The following is a 19,513-nucleotide window of genomic DNA, read 5'->3' on the forward strand; positions in this document are numbered from 1 at the left end:
CGGTCTGGCCACCACCACGTGCTGAGCACGTGTGCTGTTCATGTACTTGCTTCACCCGCATGCCACATTCGGCCAGGCAACGCTGGCGGGGGTGCTGCTAGTAGCTATAAAAAATGATGGCCTAATGATTATGTGCGTACATGAAAACAGTCTGGCACACTTCGTCACCATCCACTTCATAGCGATAGGTGGACCGCACTTTTCTCCGCGCTGCATCCGTTGTGCGATGCTTCCATGGTGAGAAGTAACTGCACCGCGTCGTCTAAACACGTCGAGCTTTCCACAATTCCAGCGACGTAACAGCACAGCTCTTCGTTCGTCATTGCCAGCGCTGTGTTGCGTTCAGTGAGTAGAGTATCCGGTGACACGTTCTTGAAACAGTTGACATCGGCACAACTGCAGCCCTTGTCCACTCGCGCCTGTACCTCTTCAACAGTACTGGGCGCCGCCTGGCCACGGGATTTCTTAGGTTGGCCCTGTCCTCGGGCGGCGAGGGCTTGTGCTGGCTGTAGCGCTGGCGCCTCGTCCAAATTCCTCTCCGCATCGATCGCAAGCGCGATCGGCAGGGTCAGGAGCGGAGAGGCGTCGGTCGATTCGTCATCGCTCTGGTCGTCAGAATCTTGATCTGACCACCCGAAGAACGATATATCGTTATTCGGCAGTGCTGACGACTCCGCTGCCGAGAATCCGACAACAATTTGTGCGAACGAGCGCCTTCGTCCTCCTTCCGCCATGACTGTCACCTGCGAGCTGCGATGATTAGAAAATCGAGACGTGCTGACGTTTTCTTCATTTTCTCCGAAAAATTACACAGCACCGAAGGGTGGTTTTAGCAGATCGCGGGCCAAATATCGACGGAGAAAGGAAATGCAAAGCAGAATATCGAAAAATTTGTGGCAAAATTGTGCGGCAAAATATCGATGTAGGCCGAGCCATGACTACTATTTGGACAACAAAGTACATAGAATGGCTTGTTAGGACACGGCAAATTGTTCTGTGAAGGTTTCGGAACAATTGGACCAACCGTTAAGGAGTTAGAATTTCGGCCAGGTTTCCGGCCTTTTCCCATGGTTTACAATTTGCCCAGGAAGCCAGTATCGATTTTTTTATCAAAACCCACGATTTATCCTTTCCTTTTTGGCCTTGTGGTTATGAATGCTGTCTGCTGACCATGAAGTTGTGAGTTCAAATCCCAACCTATCCTCAAGTCAAACTTTTTTTCATTGTTTTGGTGATCAAGCTGGTACAAGACAAAGAAGATGGCTGCACCAAACGACTTGTTGTTGGAGGTCGCGCTTCCTGCCGAACTGACTGACACTTGACTGGCTCACGCCATGTGAACACACCCACAACACTGCAATGGTGTGAGTGAATATGGAAGTCATCGCGCTGTAGCTTTTTGAGATTTATTTTTAGTATTTCAAGATCGCCAATTTATTTGAATTTAGCAGTCAACGCCGTCTTCTATCAGCGTTCACAAGCGTCTGTTTTTCTCAAAATGTCGTCGAAGTCACACGGATAGCTTTGCCAAGTCATGGCCTTGGGAATGAGTCCGTGTCGATGTCGTTTTCGTCACCCGGTGAGTAAATAATGCGATGCAATTTAATTGCATCGCAGCTCAAAGAAACTATTTTGGTCACAAAACGGATTGGGACACATGCCGCTCGTCAACATTTACAACACTAACGTTTCGACATGTCCTCTCTGACTCCATTATCGATACGAGGAAGAACTCGTTTGTTGTAAACCAGACGTACGTCCATGACTGTGTCAACGTGAGTGAGTTGTCATTTTTCCTGCTTTCGCGCGGAATATTTCTTCGAGTTCACAGTGAGTTTTTCCAGGCAGCGCTCGAGTGCTCATACGGTAAGACGCCAAACTCCGCGGGCGATCGCCAGGGTTGTAAATCTTTTTGAAACGGACTGTTACTAAGTATTCTGCACTGCAGCTGCACGTCACGTGGGCCCATCGTACCATGCATGGTACGGTGGTACGTGGTGCATAATGGAATCATCGTACCCGGGTACGATGATTCCATTATGCACCACGTGAAAGGGCGCATGCATGCATCGCATGTTTGAATTTGAACCTGCATGTGGCACGCGCACGTGGGTTCTGTCGAACGTAGATATATCTACCCCCTTCATTTTTCTCTACTTCTCTATCATAACATTCTGCACTGTTTCAGACAGAGAAGAGTTAGAGTCTAGAGACAGTTGTGGCCATGTTTGCATGCTTGAGCTGAAGATGTTCCTAGTACTAGTAGTAGTAACTTCCTACCATTGCCTTTATCGTCAAATAGCATTGTTGCAATAGTGTGAACTAACTGTTACTTCAGCAGACGGGTAGCTAGCAGAATGGCGGAGAATGTTCGGATTCGCGAGACAACAGCTGAGGACATGCCAACTCTTCGATCTCTAATCGAGGTAAAAGTGCATGTCACTTAGTAAATAAAATAAGTCCCGGCCATCGTTGCCATCTCATCAGAGGATTTTACTGGCAAATGTAACCCAAATGTAACCCTATCGAAACCCCAAAATAATGTTATTAAAAAAATTAATGTCCCTCAAACCAGTGAATAAAAAATAATGCGATAAATAGAATAAATGATGCCAACATAATACCATTACAAATTCATGTAACAAACAATCATGAAATGCAAAAATCATGTATAAACTGTAAATCAACACCAGCTAGCACTGCACGGCTGTCAAGAAGCGGCAACTTAGACAGATGGCGTCGGTTCGAGATAGCATGGTAACCGCGCACGTGCCGTGGTCCGTGACTTGCTCAGGTATGCACGCAAATGCAAGTCACAAACTCACAAAGATCGTCTGTGCATTTGGAGAAAATATCTTCGACTCTTGTTGGAGGTTGGTGAGGTTTGCCTAATCTTTACTTGATTGCGATGCCGGTATGTCCTCTCAATAATTAGAACAAAGAGAGCTGATGATCGCTTCATTGCTGAGCAGAAGTAACAATCAACTCTCCTCAGGTCCTCAGTGCCAAAGGCAGACGACTGCAATTCCACAACGCTCATTTCACGATGATGGAAACAATAATCGTGTACACACTTGGACCATTTGGTCATCCCTATTCTAGCCGCTAGTCCGCCCAGCAAGCAGATATTGACTATTATGATAAGGACAACTGCGTGAACGCCCAGCAAATACAATTCACGTCGTGACTCCAGTCAAGAATTAGGGTCTTACTCGAGAACTTTACAAAGACAAAGTGTCCCAAGTGACTGAAAACAGCAGATCTACCAAATAAGACAGCTACAGGTGCCTAAACAACGATTTCAATACAGTAGAGAGTAGTATCAGGCAGAATGAAAGCCTTGGAAGTCCACAAATACAGCCACGACCGCCACAAAAAAATTCTCATTGCTCTACCTCCTTGAAGGGTGAAAGTTACCAGTTATCCTATAACGAAGTCAGTTTATGCCTGTTGGAACCCCCCCCCCCCCCCCCACAGCCCGCACGAAATACCTTTCAAATAACTCCAGGATGCAATTTGTAGCTCCAGACAGGAGGAAGAAGCACACCGTGGAAATTAACGGCAGCGATGCCCAAACTCTCGGGAAACGGCTGAAGTCTTCCTGAAGATGTTAACATTGAATAGCCATCGATTACCAGCGTGTTTTGATGACTTCAGAACTGTTTTGAGACTTGGAACGAAGCGATATCTCAAATTTGATGGAATTGTTACCTGTCAAATGCGTGGGCGAGCAGGCCAGCTGACTGGCTATGCATGAGTATGCATTGATTCTTCATGGTTCACGTGCAGAAAACTAAGTTGCCGCGATCCAAGTGCAGCTAACAGCCATGACTGGAGAAGAAATCAGGAAAATGCATGTGTAAAATAAAGATTTTCAAACGCAAACCGAAAAAAAACTTCAAATCAAAACTTTATGAAACGAGAGAGCTTGGAAGCTCAGGGCCCTGCGCTATGCTTTGTTGCCTAGCTCATCGTGCATGTTGTTAGAACTGATGGAAATGCTTTTTCCTTTGATTAGCTACATCATTGTTTTGCAAAAACGTTTCAATGAGATACTGAAGTACAAGTAGCGTCTTCTGCATAGCTATGGGACCGGCGCTGACTCTGCCGATGACGGGCGTTCTGGAGTCGACGGGATGTCTGTCCTGACGTTTCCTGGGACCGGCGCTGACTCTGCCGATCACGGGCGTTCTTCTTCTTCTTCTTCTTATTATTATACTGACGGCAACTAACATCCATTCTGATTGCATTTACTCGTCTCCCTACTTCGTATTTCTTTCCAGAAAATCTCCCCATACAGCAGGGAGTCGTTTACATAATATGACTCCCTGCTATACATCTACATGACTGTATATACGTTATAATTATTATGCTATCGGCCTACATGCGATTTCCGGGCTGGTCGACAGGCGGCCCAGCCAGCCTGCTAGTGGGATCTCGGCCTCGCACACAAATCCACACAAAATTTAATGTTACTGCACTGAATGCATTCCCCCCATACACTTCGCATATATACTCATTCTCTTGATGGTACCGTACTCTTGATGATACGGGACAGGTACGGGATAGCGCCAGGCATGTCGATGGCACAAACAAACAAAAATATTGTAGCCAGCTGTCTTTGCTGGTACGGTACAGTACGGGATAGATACAAAATAGCGCCAGGCGTGACACAAACACACAAACAAACACCAAATTAAAGCTGTGTGGACCCTGGCTAGCGCCAGACGTTACTGAAGTAACGTCTTCTGCATAGCTACGGGAATAAATTGAACTATTATAGAATACCTAAGTTAGAGAAATAACACCTAGAACAACAGCAGTGAAATTTACAAGTATGAATTTTAACAATGAAAGCGAGAGCAATCACGAATGTGTGTTCTAACTTAACTTGCAAATGAAAAAAGAGAAAGAAAGAAGGACAAAGTGATACCGTATTTCCGCGCATATAAAGCCATGGCGTTATAGGTGAAACATTGCTGTTTTTTTGGAGAAAATAGCCTCGGTTTTAACGCCATGGCGCTAAAAGTGAGAGACGCGTACATGCAAAAAAATCGGCAGAGTGTGAACTTCGAGTACTCGTACGGTGCCGTTGCACGTTCATGTCGAGCATCCATGTACTTTCAATTTTCCCTGAAAATTTCAAATTGTGAACCTATTGTGTACAAGGTGGTATACAAACTTGTGTGAAGGTGCGGTGGCGGTATGGCATGTGACAGTGGGGATGGGTACATCCAGAGAGAATCACCGCTACTGTAGGTTCACTGAAAGAATTGAACTCTGTCTGCACTTCTGAAGACGTCTGTATAGTCAGTTTTGTCCCGGTTGATGACCAGGGACCACTGTGGTAGCGAGTTGTACTCACGTACAACTCGGGTACATGGGGGGTCAGTGTGACCGTTCTGTCTCGCCTGGATTCCTTCCACCGCCGTCAGTTAAGGTCACTCATCGGCGTGAAATGGCCACAAATAATACCGAATGATGCTCTCTATGCCAGATGCGAGACTGAACCCTTGAGTGTCATGGTCAAGAGATCACGCTGGAGGCTGTTTGGCCACATCCTGCGGATGGCGCATGAATCCCCAGCTGTTATGGCTATGTTCGCGTTCTTCGCCAATCAGCGACAGCAATGCTGGAGGGGTAGACCGCGGACGACCCTGCCGCAGGCATAGGTGGGAGATCTGCGCCAAGCCAATGCCGGATTGCTCGGGAACCTAGACGCTCTGCAGAGCCTGCAAGCCATTGCCCATGACCGACCCGCATGGCGAGATCTATGCATGAAGATCTGTGCATCGTGATATTCCGACAGATCCTGAACAGTCAAACTCAGGAAGTAGCACTATTATGATCGCTCAGGCTGCAAAATTCATAAATGACATATAGACATATTCATAAATAACATATCTTCAATACCCATGAGCTACATTGTATATGAAATAGAGGTTGCGACTTCGGCGATGATTTTGTTTAGGAATGGGTTTGCTCCCACACTGGAGCTCGCGCTATTCCGCCGACGACTTGATACTTGACTGACTCACGACTGCCATCCAGAGAACACGAAAAGTCCATCGAACCTTCAACTCGGCAAACCTGCAAGTAAGCACCGCTCCCTGCTCAATACACAGTGTTTCGGGGAATTCACCCCTCATCAGTTGAGCTTGAGTAGGCTGAGGAAGACTGTGCCTGAAGAGCACCACTTATATAGTGCTGTCCAGGCACAAACATCACCAGGGATACAAACTTACAGAGACACTCCGTTTCCAGCGCGACAAACACCTCGCTCATCAACTCAACTGATGAGGGGTGATTTCCCCGAAACACTGTGTATTGAGCAGGGAGTGGTGCTTTCTTGCAGGTTTGCCGAGTCGAAGGTTCAATGGACTTCTCGTGTTCTCTGGATGGCAGTCGTGAGTCAGTCAAGTGTCAAGTCGTCGGCGGAATAGCGCGAGCTCCAGTGTGGGAGCAAACCCATTCCTACATTGTATATGATATAATGATATATCATCGTTCTAGCTCAATTTTTTCCCTGTCATAGTCCTGTTTATCATGTTCAGCATAAGCGAAGTCACAGTGTGAATCATGCTTGCATGGTTGACTCCAACGCATACATGCAAGTAATAATAATATTAAAGTTTGCATTTAAAATTGAGGTTCTCCCAATCGTATGATACCGGTAATAATAAAAGGCCAGACCAAAGTAAGCTTTGATTCAGTTCGGCACGATGGTGGGGACACCCAGCTATTACGACGGGTTACGTGAAAGTGAACGCTTTGACAAAGGAAACAAAACTTTGAAACGCACAAAGCAAAAAAAGAGGGAAAGTTGCTGTACTCTCGGAAAGCATGTGGCAGTTGACACAGAACACTGGAAAAGTTCGAAATAATTTCGGACCCTAAACCGCATGATTATCCAATAGGGTGTCGCCAAGAGTCCATCATAAACAAGATCATGCAACTGTGGTTGTGAGTCTGTGTGCGTCGCGCTGCCTTCATTACTTAGCTTGCCTCCACCACACTCTGAATGCATGCACTCAAACCCACAACTTCTTGCACCAGCACAACCGTTTTGCTTGATTGGTTGGAGTACCCACGCTATTTCTAAAGTTTGGGCGCGTGAGCTCCAGTTCCGTATGAGAGTTCATTTCAAACCTGAGGGAAAGCGTGGTGTTTGATTTTCCGCAGTGCGCGGACCGCAGCTGAATGATGTATTGAAGGCAGCACGCCACACTTCTGGCCCATAGAAAAGAGATCACAGTTGCATACTCTTGTTCATGGACTCTTGGTGTGACTTGGGACACATCCCCCTTGATGCGGCGGCATCACTCAGCACCAGGAGGAAGGACTCTTAGGAGAGTGGTGACGAGGATCATTGGAGGCGTATTGTGCAGTACACCTTAACTCACTAACATGCACACATTGCGCGCACTGAGCTTTGCTCGCCCATGGAATCTCGTAGACCTGTACAATGTTTTCAAGAGTTCCTCTGAATGCCGGATCTGTATTGTTTTTGTTCCTGCAGTTCCTGCTGCTGCTGCTGCTGCTGCTGCTGCTGCTGCTGCTGCTGCTGCTGCTGTTGTTGTTGTTGTTGTTGTTGTTGTTGTTGTTGTTGTTGTTGTTGTTGTTGTTGTTTCAAATCTTTATTCTCACGATAGCCAGTGGCCAATAAGAGATATTGTTGTTGTTGTTGTTGTTGTTGGCGTGCTCTGCTGTGCAGGCATTTTTGCCGTTTGTTTCGAATGCACCCGGTGATGCAGTGACTATCACTGTTGAAGGTAAGCCAGTGTTGTTGCCCGGCATATTATGGTTACTTATTGTGGTTCATCTCCCTTACTTTCACACACAGACACATGCCATTGCTATCATTGTAGTGGTTTTGGAAAGTCTTTTTCCTTACTGGAGAAAGTACTTGAACTTTTCGAGGAGTTTCGTTTTTCTGAAGAGGTAGATTATTGGCCTCTTCAGAAAACGAAAGTCTCCCCGAAACTCCTCGAAACTCCACAACATCATCCGATGGGAGAGGTGGATTAGTGCCTTTGGTGTGCATTTCCTGTAGTACTTACGACAAAACGTGCACATACGATAAGGGAAGCCCATTATCAATTTATCATGTGGGAGGCACGCCAGGAAAATCTCATTGCTATGACAATTCCAAAGGGAATGGCGAGGTTGACAGCACCCGTTCTATTCGGATACTTCAACGGATCTCTTCTAAGATGTTTCTTGAAAACTGCTATGACTTTTCAAGTACAGGCCTACCCTTGTTGGTACAACATCGGTTACAAGACAAAACCTCCTTGGTAGACAACGATCCAAGATCCCCTGATGAAATGCGTATAGCAGTCGTACATGCAAGTCCGGAGAAGAGATCATTAAATTTTGTTTGTAGACGAAATTCGTTATAAGTTATAACGCCATCTTCAGCTGTCCCACATTTTCGATTCCCTCATTTCAAGACAAAGCAAATGGCCATGGATACCTCGATCGATGTTTCATGTTGTCTTGTATAGGGGTCTGTCGGAAAATTATCTTATAACAGGTTGTCTTGTACAGGGGTCTGGGGAAAACAATGTCTTATATTAAATGAGGAAACATCATTTCTGAGGCGGATACGATATGAATGATGTAAAACAGCAGAAAAAATGTGCAAGCCCTGATAGTAGATAAAACTCGTTATAGCACAAAAATGTTGAAACCCCCGGGGTTGTATACTAACGAGGGTAAACCTGTATTGTTGTTGTTCCTTTGTTGACTGCTTTGCTCTTCTGCTGGAATCCTTTGAAAGTTCATCAAGCTAACTTACTTCCGTGTTCTGACTGAGTATTGTATGAACTACAATAGCACTCTCTGAGTGGACCTTTACTACCTGCTCCTCCTCATCCTGACCACCCTTGCCGCTCTCATTCACACAAGTGTTTCTTTGCCATCTTCTCTCCTAGACCTTGTCCGAGATGGCTTCGGCGATAAGCCCTGCTTCACTTGCCTCTTTCTTGAAGTTCTTGAGGATGGTACGTTGATAGCATGCTCATCATGCAAAGAAATGTGCATTGTGTGGTGCCCGACTTCCACCAGTGTTCCTAACACATGCATGTACCTATGCGTCATGTCCATAGCAATGCCACCGTAGTGAGTAGCCTACTTTCTACTCCTTACGGACTTGGCTAGCTAGAGTAGGCTTTGCAGTGCATGTACATATACAGCGCCTGCTTTCTAGCAACTCATTGCCAATCTGGTGGGATGGCGTCATCTGCCAGCGCAGGATGTTGTGGGGTTGAATGCAACTTTATAGCTTATAGTTATGCACGCATGCAGACACATGAGGAAAACCAGCACCATGCATTGGTTAGATGACTAGGGAGTTCAAAGACAAATATTTCATGTGCACTTCAAGTAAAATAATAATACTAATAATAAAGTGCTTCTATGCAGCTCTGCTTATGCAAGAAATTGAGACTCACATGCTCCCATTCTCTTTACTGAACGTTTGACTGGTATGTCGGCCGTGTGTTACAGGCAAACCGCCACAAGTCGCAGGCTACACTCTGTACTACTTTGCATATTCAACATGGTCAGGCCGTGTGCTCTTCATGGAGGACATCTTTGTGCTGCCTGAACATCATCGTGAGTGGCTGACTGGCATCCACATTGCTATCTCTATTAAGTTGTACTGTGTGTGTGCTAAAATTTCTATTCTTCTCTAGTAGAGATTCTGAGAAGTATGCACTGCATACCGTGACCATCCATTCAGAATACCTTGGAGTTAAGTGGTCTTACAGTTTTTGTATCTGAATGTGTGTGTGGGTGTGGGTGTGCGTGTGTACATGTCCTCTCCATCACAGGAAAAGGATTCGGGAAATTTATTCTGAAACACTTGGCTAAGGTAAGCGGCTACTGTGAACTCTGCTGAGCAGTGCTTTTACAAATTAATTCAGGGACCTCAGTGTGGAAACTGCAGCCGTAATTACTTTTTGGTCCTGTTGCCAGTTTCTCTGTGTAGAACCCATCGTGCAACATCTCTGATTGGATATTGTTTTCGTCAACACAAGCAGGGATTTCTATGTAGTAGATGAAAGCCATTGGAGATGAACATTGCGAAACTGTGTGGGTCTGTATGAGCTGATCAATATTGTATATTTGCTCACTTGATTTCATTAGAGTTGGTTAAGTCACTCTTGAGATCCACCCAGGATACCTTGTAGGCAACAAGGTCGAAACTGCTAACTGTCCCGGATAAAGGAGTCTCACTATACATCATGTAGCCCACCCACTGTCTTTCCCCAGCACCCCACCTTTTTTCTTTTGCCTGGAAACAAACTACTAGTACTACTTGAAGTAGTACCAGGTGCCAAATTGCACTGCAAGAGCTGCATGCAAGGGGACTTTATTTCGCACCCTTTGACCTTTGTTAGTGTTGATGATCAATCCACTCGATGTGGACACACCATCTACACCATACTACTAGTGCAACGTGACCGACCCTGGATTCACGTCATACAGAACCGTGACGAGCTCTCTCATCTGCACCGCCCCTGATCAGAGCGCGGAAGGGATCGAAGTGATAGAGCGCTCTGTTGATGGTTTACTGTACATCAACGGTATTTGTTTCCCGATGTTTTTTTTCCTGAGATGCATCGCATTAGTGTTTGTTGGATGCTCCTTCCGTTATGAACTATGTCTCTCTCTCTCTCTCTCTCTCTCTCTCTCTCTCTCTCTCTCTCTCTCTCTCTCTCTCTCTCTCTCTCTTGTTGATCTTCACGGCTATCAGATTGCGTTGGATAACAAATGTGAGAGGTTGTCTTGGCAAGGAATCAAGGAGAGAGACTGTACCCATTTCTACAATGCTGTTGGAGCTGGCTGCAACTCAGCCTGGAGCAATTTCAAGTTGGATGTGCAAGGCATGGCCAGTCTCCTGGAGGAACCGTGATTCGGATGCGAGAGTGGCACTAGCCATTGTCTTTCACGATAGTCACGACATAATATTGCCGGGATATAAATAGGTGTGTGAGGGCATTTTCTTTTCTTTGTATTTATCATATTTTGTGTCCATGGGTTGTGTCATGGGCTGAATTTCGTGTGATCAATTTTGTCAAATTCACCATAGCAACATGCATTAGGGCACATCCATCTTCGCATTGCACAGTGCGATGTTGCCTGGTCACTCAGTCACTTTCGTCTGACTTGTTCTTCTAAGCTTTCGTCGCCAATGCTGGTCACTGGTGAAGGAAGGCTACATGTCCCAGTCTTAACTTATCTTTTTGTGGGGTTTTTTGTTGCCCCTGGTGCATCCCAGGTTGTCTTGACGACGATTCAGTGGAAGTTTTTTTCTATTTTTACTCCTTAGTGTGTTGTGTGCAAGTTTTTCCACTGTTGCGTGAAATTATTTCACTTTATTTGCAATTATTTCCCATCCGCACGTGATTCTTTCGAAGTATACATGTAATTATTATGTTGTGCTCTACGCAGAATATTCGAATCTACGTCTACCCACTTTGCCGCTTGTGACGTTGTGTGTTGTGCTGCAAAGAGCTCTTCGTCGAGTCTGTGACTCGTGTCCAGGTGCTTCAAGCCAGCATTCTTTCTGTATCAGACTCATTTTCTCCAATCTCCATCCATCGTGCAAGCCTGTTCTTCGCGTTCGATTCCGTCCCAGCTCTCGACCATCAAGGGTGAGCTTGCATACATAACTAGCAGCACCCCAGGCCAGCGTTGCCTGGCCGAATGTGGCATGCGGGTGAAGCAAGTACATAAACAGCACACTTGCTCAGCACGTGGTGGTGGCCAGACCGCTGAAGTCCTGGTGAGGAAGGTTCGTCATGGTTGGAAGGAGAAGGAGGGACGTCTGTTACGCCTTCGGGAGGCTGGTCAGGGTTGTCCATCACCTGGTGGCGGATGAAGCGGCTCAAAAAATTCATAAACTTTTAATACGAACAAAAGTGTGATGCGCTGTTCACTGCAGATCAGATGCAGAGTGCAGTCAGTGCAGATCTTTTGTATCCTTTTGTTGCAGATGTTTCTATTTGCAGAGAACGGTTCACGTGGTCCGCAGCGCTTGTGCGGCTGCTAGTGCTACCTATGGCCTAGGCTAGGTGGCTACATGATTCGCACGCTTCGCGTGCTCAGTGCTTCTGCGCGCGGCTGCTACTGCTACTCGTACTGATCGTGGCTGCTACCACCTACACTGTTCGCACGCTTCGCGTGCTCAGCACGTGGTGGTGGCTACCCGATTCGCACGCTTCGCATGCTCAGTGCTTCTGTGGCTGCTTCCGCTAGCTACACGATTCGCACGCTTCGCGTGCTCAGTGCTTCTGCGGCCGCTAGCTAGCTACACTGTGCTACACTGTTCGCACGCTTCGCGTGCTCAGGGCAGCGTGACACAAAACACACGTCACAGGTGCCTCTTCTTTATAAGGAGCGTGACACACACACACAGACACACGTCACAGGTGCCTCTCTTTTATAAGTAAAGATGTGTGGGGTTGCACTGTTTTCCGATGCTCGCCGAATCATGTCTGGTGGATAATGGGCCAGCAGGGGCCTATGTTGCTTTGTTGCAAATGTCCCCAGCTTTTTTTCTTCTTTTTTTTCCCCAGTCGGCTACTATCATTATTTTCGTCTTGGGGGTTAGCATGGTTAGACAAGGGGAAGTAACCATGTAGGGGTGTGAGCCCGCCTTCCGGCACCGGGAGTTGCAACTCGCTCGACTCGACTATACTGAGGGAAGAGAACCCATACCTTGATCTGGTGAGCTGCGTCGTGGGGATTATGCAGTCAGATGTGCGACTGCCTTTAGGTTAAACTGTTTAGTAAGCAGATCAACCCAATTAGGCCAATGTGACTATCATAGTGAGTATAAAATTAAGTGCCCTTCGAAACGAAGCCCGACAGACCCAACCCTTAGAGCCGACATTATCGGTAGTTGCGTCTGTCCCATGCCATGGCCCAGAACTTGAGAAGAGTCAAGAATTTATCATTATTAGACTGCTAGCAAACCATGACAAAGGTGACTACAACTATTACTTGAAATGGTCTTGAATACATCCAACAATCAGTTCTGACTCATCTGAGGCATATGTGCATGACTGATTGTGCTGTCTGCGCCGCCTCGAACTCGAAGGGCTACCGGTAAGGCGGTATGTTGCACGAACCGTCGTTGGTTGTAACCAGGGATATCGGGGTTGTAACTAACGTAGTAACGATAGTAACGTGTTTCTTTACTTACTTAGTCTTTCTTGTATCGATCCTGTACAATCAGTCATCTTGGTCATCTTGCCCACTCTTGGTCATCATCATGATTGTAGATCTACCTGGTGGCGACAAGGCCAAGGCTCAACTGTTACTTGCGTCGCTCAACCTGAGTTGACAGCCTCAGGAGTAGATCTACGCCCATTACTGCATTAGCGGCTGTCGTTGCAATGAATGGGCCGCCACTGCGAGTTGTACGCCTCCCTGGTACCACTTCATTTATGATTATCATTATAATAATAATTATCTGGACTACAAGTACTAAGTTAGTAAGTAGTACTAGTTTGAGGGAAAGACACAAACGGGAAAAGTCTGAAGAAAAAATTGACTGTCATGTCACCACCATGACTCGAACCAGGCCAGGGACCCTCGCTTGTAGCTAGCGATGCTCTAACCACTGAGCTATGGTGTAGTCGTCACCCCAGCAGATTATGTAAGCTTATTACTACTTTGTAGCATTACAGCGTAGACTAGTGTTCGGATCGGTAGCGCCATTCTCTAGTCTATCGATAGTATCGTATGGAAGAGTTTTGCGCGTACTGAGCCGTAGGTTGTGAGTTTTCATTGATCGGGTGGGGCCAGTGTGCTAGTGAAGGTGCAGACAGGCAAACCCCCACAATTGTTCAATCGTAGATCTATCGGATGCCGTGCATGCTCCTCTTGTGCAGTAGTGGCACGTTTCGCAGCATCCGGATCGATCCCACACCTTTTTCACTTCAGACAGCAACAAAATTGCAGGGATCTGGAACAGCCAAGGACACACCAGTCCACGCTGAAATAGCGGACATTTCGACGTTCCAGTGACCGGGTCATATTGAACCAATCCGATCATCGCCTTACGGCTAGACTGCATCTGGGTGTCATGTCCGTGAAGGATCTGAAGGAGACGATGGCGGAGCCAGTCCGACTTCGGGAGGCAACGGCGGAGGACATGCCTGCTGTATCTGGACTACTCAAGGTAAAACAAAATTAATAATTAATTCGCTATCTACTGTACACGCTGTAGGCTTGTCTAAGGGGGGGGGGGGGGGGGGCACTTCAGTACCCCTGCCATCATCTACATGGGTGACATTTAGATCTACCGGTACACATAGGTCTATGATGGGCTTCTGGTGAGCGTTTACTAGCTCCTCGAAGATCTGGGCGCTTTCGTCTGACTGAGAACAATCTTAGGCTACCCGAGCATTGCAGCAAACATTGCACATGGTCATAATGTGCATGCACATGTATCACGGAAGGTGAGCCGGGTCCGGATCGTCGGGCAGACTGAGCTACCGTTGCAATGCAGCCTACTCGCAGACACTACTGCATGGGTCCTGACCAGTTGATCTTCCAACGGGTGAACCAATGGCCACCAAGGACTTGGGTGAATTGGGCCGGTTGTGGCCATGCCATGCCATGCCCCGCCACGGAACACGAAACAGATATTGGAGGTTTCGGCATAGGGATCGAGAGCGAGCCTATCACACTTATGCTGCCACTGTGTGTGATTCTGTGCATCCACCTTGGCACCGATGATAGGCGTGTCTATACTATGGCATATGGGCACTTCTTCATGCCGTTGTCAGCACAGACGGCCTCTGTATTATCCTGGCCAAGTGACACGATGTCGGAAATGTGTCAGTGCCTCTCTGCGGTGGGCCGTACGGGGTGGGAGTGGGGCTTAGTGCGGGCTTGCATGAATGCGTGGTGTGTGATGTTGCCCATGCAACTGGGATGCATGCACCCATGGTGTATGACTATGACACTGCACTCAAACACACAATCGTAGCCAGGTCACTGGCAGAATGCTCAGTGCTGCTTCGGTTATCCGGCACTGATCCAGCTGCTACTGTCCACCATGATACACATGCACATGTGCAGTGCTGCTCAACTTGATGAAAACCTGTGTAACCGTCAAGTTTGCGCCTTGCATCATTCCGCAGCCCAGTGCTTGCAGGTCTATGGCTGCGCAACGCCCGGCGCGTACTTGAGTGACGCAACTGGATTTCATTGAGCAACACTGTGCAGTTGGCTCGGCTATTACATTCTACTGTCATATTGCAGGCATTTCTCCCCTTCGTTGAGGAGCCTGGACTTCACGAAATGGTGACGACAGAAGGTGAGTGGAGTTCTGCAGACCTTCACATGCCATATTAGTGTACACAGTCATGTACATCTCTGGATATCCGGGCGGCACAAAGTATCACATGCCGTGCATGTACAGTAGGTATCGGTAATAGCGTGGGTGTTTGAAGAACGACTTTCTATTCTTATTTCCGATACTTCTTACACACGATACATCAAGTGTGACATATCATATGCATGTGCACAGGGGCAGGAAGATCATCGTACGTGCAACGTAGTGCTACTGTGCATGCGGCTGATCATAGTCCCATAGGCTTACCATGTGGCTATCCAACATGAGTTACATGACCACAACAGTTGAACCTGCACTGGCTGCAGCACTACGACGCAACGCGAGTCAGATCAGAACTGCATGGGACAGATGTTATTACTACAGGCGATTACGGATACACTTTGTACTAATCTGGCATGTTTTGCTACACAAAGTCCATTCTTAGGACTGATCTATTCTACTATGCGATAAAATTGCTTGTAAGAATAAAAGTGCACTTGAAACCCATGTTATGATTATGAAAACATGAGAGTTCATTCTTGTAGGCGGTATATTCTTTTACACGACCACGCTATGATAACCGATACGCACTATACTCAGTAGAAGGCAGTCTACCAGGAGATCAAAATGGGAACAGTGATCCATGCGGGCTAAGGGATGCACAATATTGTCATGGTGATGATTTGCAGACCTTACCACCCATGAATAAGCCACCATGCGGTCTTCGATCTGAGAGTTACTTACCGGCCACACATGTGCAATGCAGATGGAGCTCCTCATGCAAAGTGTAATGACTTTCGCAGTCATCTAAAACACACAACAACACTCAACTTCGTCCTGTTTTCAACTAACTAATTACTAGAATAAAACCTATAGTAGCATGAGTTGCCATCAGCATACAGTGTGAATGCCACAAGGTCGTACGGTGCACGTGCGTAGTATGCATGATGTCACCAGTCAGACATAAATGGCAATGGGGTAGAATAATGCATAGACAAAGGTCAAACACTATAACACAAATATGGACCCAGATCCACTACACAAAGGTCTGGCTCAGGATAGGAAATAGTGCCGCACTAGAGCTCAGCCTTGGAGTGCTCTGTTGAAGTTCAACAGTATAACCTACACGTGCAAGTGGTGCATGTACCATGGCACTATGTTTTGCACTTTTACCCGGGTACAAGACGGACATGAGCCAAATGGGCATTCATATAATTCACCCCCCCCCCCCCAAAGACCTGTAGTATTGGACTATTAGTGGTGGGCTGTGGTAATTTCTCTTATATGCGGCTAGATCTCATTCGGGATGGATTCGGAGACCGACGCTACTTCACCATTCTCCTGCTTGAGCTCGTCAAAGACGGTAAGAGTACGAGCCACCTGTACCGGTCATCTATTGTGTTTGGTACACCGGGCCATGTGTTCATAAACTGCCCATAGCATCTAGAAAGGCATTCGTCCACGGCACGCTAGTCCATCCGGCTGTCTTTCGCTGTGTGGATCAGCTGAGGCTCATCCCTAGCATTGGGAATACTCCGCGGTGCTTGCAGAAGCCATCATGGACCGTGACTTTATACTAAGCCAATAGGCTACCTCCCAGTGCGGATCCAAAGTCATGTCTAGAGTCTAGAGTCTAGGGATGTAATGAGCCAGTTGAACCTTTGAAGTGATGTGCAGATGCCTAGCCATGGCTGGCTATAATCACCCTCACCTCCTCCTTGATTGGCCTTGGCCATGAGTGTGTGCGTAATAATAATAACACACTTCTTCCATGTGCATAATGACCATTAGTTCCATTCCTCCAGCCTGCCTTATACTAGGTCTAGGTTGCCTAGCTGTGTTGTACCACTTGAGCATGCACGGTTGCTTCAGAGCTGGTATACGTCTATGCGTGTTAACGTAAACATGAGCGTGTATACTGCTACCATGTACTTGAAGTACATTGTAGTGCACTGGCCACGTACAGCTGATGCATGTGTAATGCTTCCATGGCTTTGTCTTGTTACAGGAGAAGCCGCATTGGCCATTGGTTACACCATGTACTTCTACAAGTATTCATACGGTGGCCGCTCTCTGTACATGGAGGCCATTTTCGTCTTGCCGGAACACCACCGTAAGTCGAGTCAATTTAAATCTGAAAGTGCAAGGAGCCTTGACAGCCACAGTGCCCAGAGCTCTGGTGCGGCTTGTTGTGCATGTATAATTTGTTGTGATCTCGAACTCGTCAGTCACTGCCTGGAACTGATTTTATTGTTAAGAAGACGCGAACTTATAGAGTGTGAAGAAGACTATATCGAGATAGAGAGCAGTGGAAGGAGAGCCGCTGGACAGCTGGGTAGTGTATCAATAAGCGCACTAGGGGAAGGCTAGACAGTCTGTCTCTAGACATCAATAGGTATTATATGAAAAGCTAGTCAATAGTACTAAAGAGTAAAGTCAACCACAACACAGACCATAGCTTCAGACAATCATGACAGGCATGATACAGATAATACATCATTTCCATCATTGCCGCTGCAGTTTGAGATTAATCATTTCAGTCATACTATCTCCCCTGTACTGTATCCCGCTGCTATGATAGCTTTATGGACGTGCCGGGGACTGGCAAAATCAGGAAAGGCAGATGTACAGTGGATCTCACGTGCATCGTAGCCTGGTCCATGCATTTCTATTTCTACAACGTTGGGTTACAAGTATTATTTTTCGTTTTCTTTGCGTTTTCATTTAGCAACAGCAGTTGGCCATCTCTGATGGTGTGTTCTCTTTTTCCATGCGTTCTCTCAACTTGATAATGATCCCCAGGGAAAGGATATGGGAAAGTTATCATGAGACATCTGGCAAAGGTGAGAATAGCAGTCGAAGGAACGGCAGGTATGCATGCAAACTTTATTCTCTTGGTGAACAACACACTGGGTGTCAATTTCCAGGACCACTGGGCCTCGAATAACCCCAAAAGGAATGCGAGTGCCGTGCATATGGTCAGTATTGTATGTTTGACTGTCAGACACAATACGAGAATTGGCATGCAGCGACCACTGGATAAGCTATTCCGACAGACAGCACAACTTCTGTGAACTGAACTACTGCCAACTGATTCCGTGCTTCACTTTCTTTCTCCCCTCTCTGGCGTCATTGTCTTGCCTTTGGCACCCAAATTTGATGTTTCAGCTTGCTTTAGAGAACCACTGCAGGAGCCTCACATGGCAGGGCGTCCTAGATCGGCCCAGTGCAAACTTCTACAGAAGCTTAGGCGCAAAGGACCGCTCTGACGTATCCGACTTCCAGCTGGATGTCGAAGGCATGATGGGTCTCATTGAAGGAGCAACGTGATGATTGGAGACAGTATTCACCCAGTGCACGGATGTGCCGCCAAGTTACTTTCCTGCTGTGGCCAGAACATGAATTCTGCTGCAGGTCTGAGCAATAACAGGATACCCGATCCAACGCCACGGAAAGGTGAAGAGGCCAAGTACGAGTACATTGCCTTGTTGAGTTGCAACACACAACTAGCTGCGAGTGCATGTACTTGTCAAGCATGAAGTATCGTGAGGAATTCTTGGCATTTCGACTGTTGCTATAGCAATCAGAGATACCCTGACAGCACAGTCAAACTTAACTATATTTATGTACTCCGGCTGGTTCACAGAGTTTATCTGATTTCTGAATCATTGTCTTCTTCTAGGACACAGGAGATCCGTGGACTACATCTTAGAGAAGCGGAATCACTACTAACATTTCTGTTCACCTAATCTGGCCTTTTGCTCTCATACCTAAACTGATACTGACTACCTAAAACGGTACTGCATCCAAGTAAACATTTTTTCATGCTACTTTTAGGGCCGTTTTTCGTTGAAAGGGCAATGACCGGTATCAGGAGTCCATAAACTGTTTATGCACTCTTGCCGGTATTCACGGGCGACATAGTGTTGTTTTTTTACAAGATACACAACTCACTGGCAGGCACATGGGGCTAGCATGGGGCTAGCATGGGACTAGCGTGGGGCTAGCATGGGGCTAGCATGGGGTGAGATGGTGCTAGAGGGGCTGCCGTGCTCAACCGACCAGAGGTCTCGGCATCTTCGAATGGCAGGCGCACCAAATTGGGAGGAAAGCATAAGCATGGGGAAAAAGTAAGCACGTGACAAGATGGGTGTA

The 19,513-nt window shown here is 46.8% G+C and overlaps 2 protein-coding genes across 3 annotated transcripts; both read left to right on the top strand.

The window, feature by feature from the left end:
• The first annotated feature begins 2,119 nt into the window (after window positions 1-2,119).
• On the top strand, window positions 2,120-11,485 carry LOC135819501 (thialysine N-epsilon-acetyltransferase-like). The gene is made up of 6 exons (XM_065332719.1): window positions 2,120-2,426; window positions 7,715-7,772; window positions 8,937-9,005; window positions 9,511-9,618; window positions 9,837-9,877; window positions 10,763-11,485. The coding sequence occupies exons 1-6, from the start codon at window positions 2,358-2,360 to the stop codon at window positions 10,919-10,921; spliced, it is 504 nt and encodes a 167-aa protein (XP_065188791.1). The 5' UTR covers window positions 2,120-2,357; the 3' UTR covers window positions 10,922-11,485.
• A 1,695-nt stretch (window positions 11,486-13,180) lies between these two features.
• Window positions 13,181-19,156, top strand: LOC135819509 (thialysine N-epsilon-acetyltransferase-like). Of its 2 annotated transcripts, none has more exons than XM_065332731.1 (6): window positions 13,181-14,197; window positions 15,286-15,340; window positions 16,653-16,721; window positions 17,367-17,471; window positions 18,161-18,201; window positions 18,527-19,156. In XM_065332731.1, exons 1-6 carry the CDS (start codon window positions 14,102-14,104, stop codon window positions 18,686-18,688), a joined length of 528 nt encoding a protein of 175 aa, XP_065188803.1. In that variant the 5' UTR covers window positions 13,181-14,101; the 3' UTR covers window positions 18,689-19,156. The 2 variants fall into 2 exon arrangements, with proteins under 2 accessions (XP_065188803.1, XP_065188811.1); XM_065332739.1 differs by having other exon boundaries at window positions 14,133-14,197; window positions 15,165-15,340.
• Window positions 19,157-19,513: the final 357 nt, after the last annotated feature.

This window comes from Sycon ciliatum, chromosome 1, assembly GCF_964019385.1.
Source record: "Sycon ciliatum chromosome 1, ocSycCili1.1, whole genome shotgun sequence".
Lineage (NCBI taxonomy): Eukaryota > Metazoa > Porifera > Calcarea > Leucosolenida > Sycettidae > Sycon > Sycon ciliatum.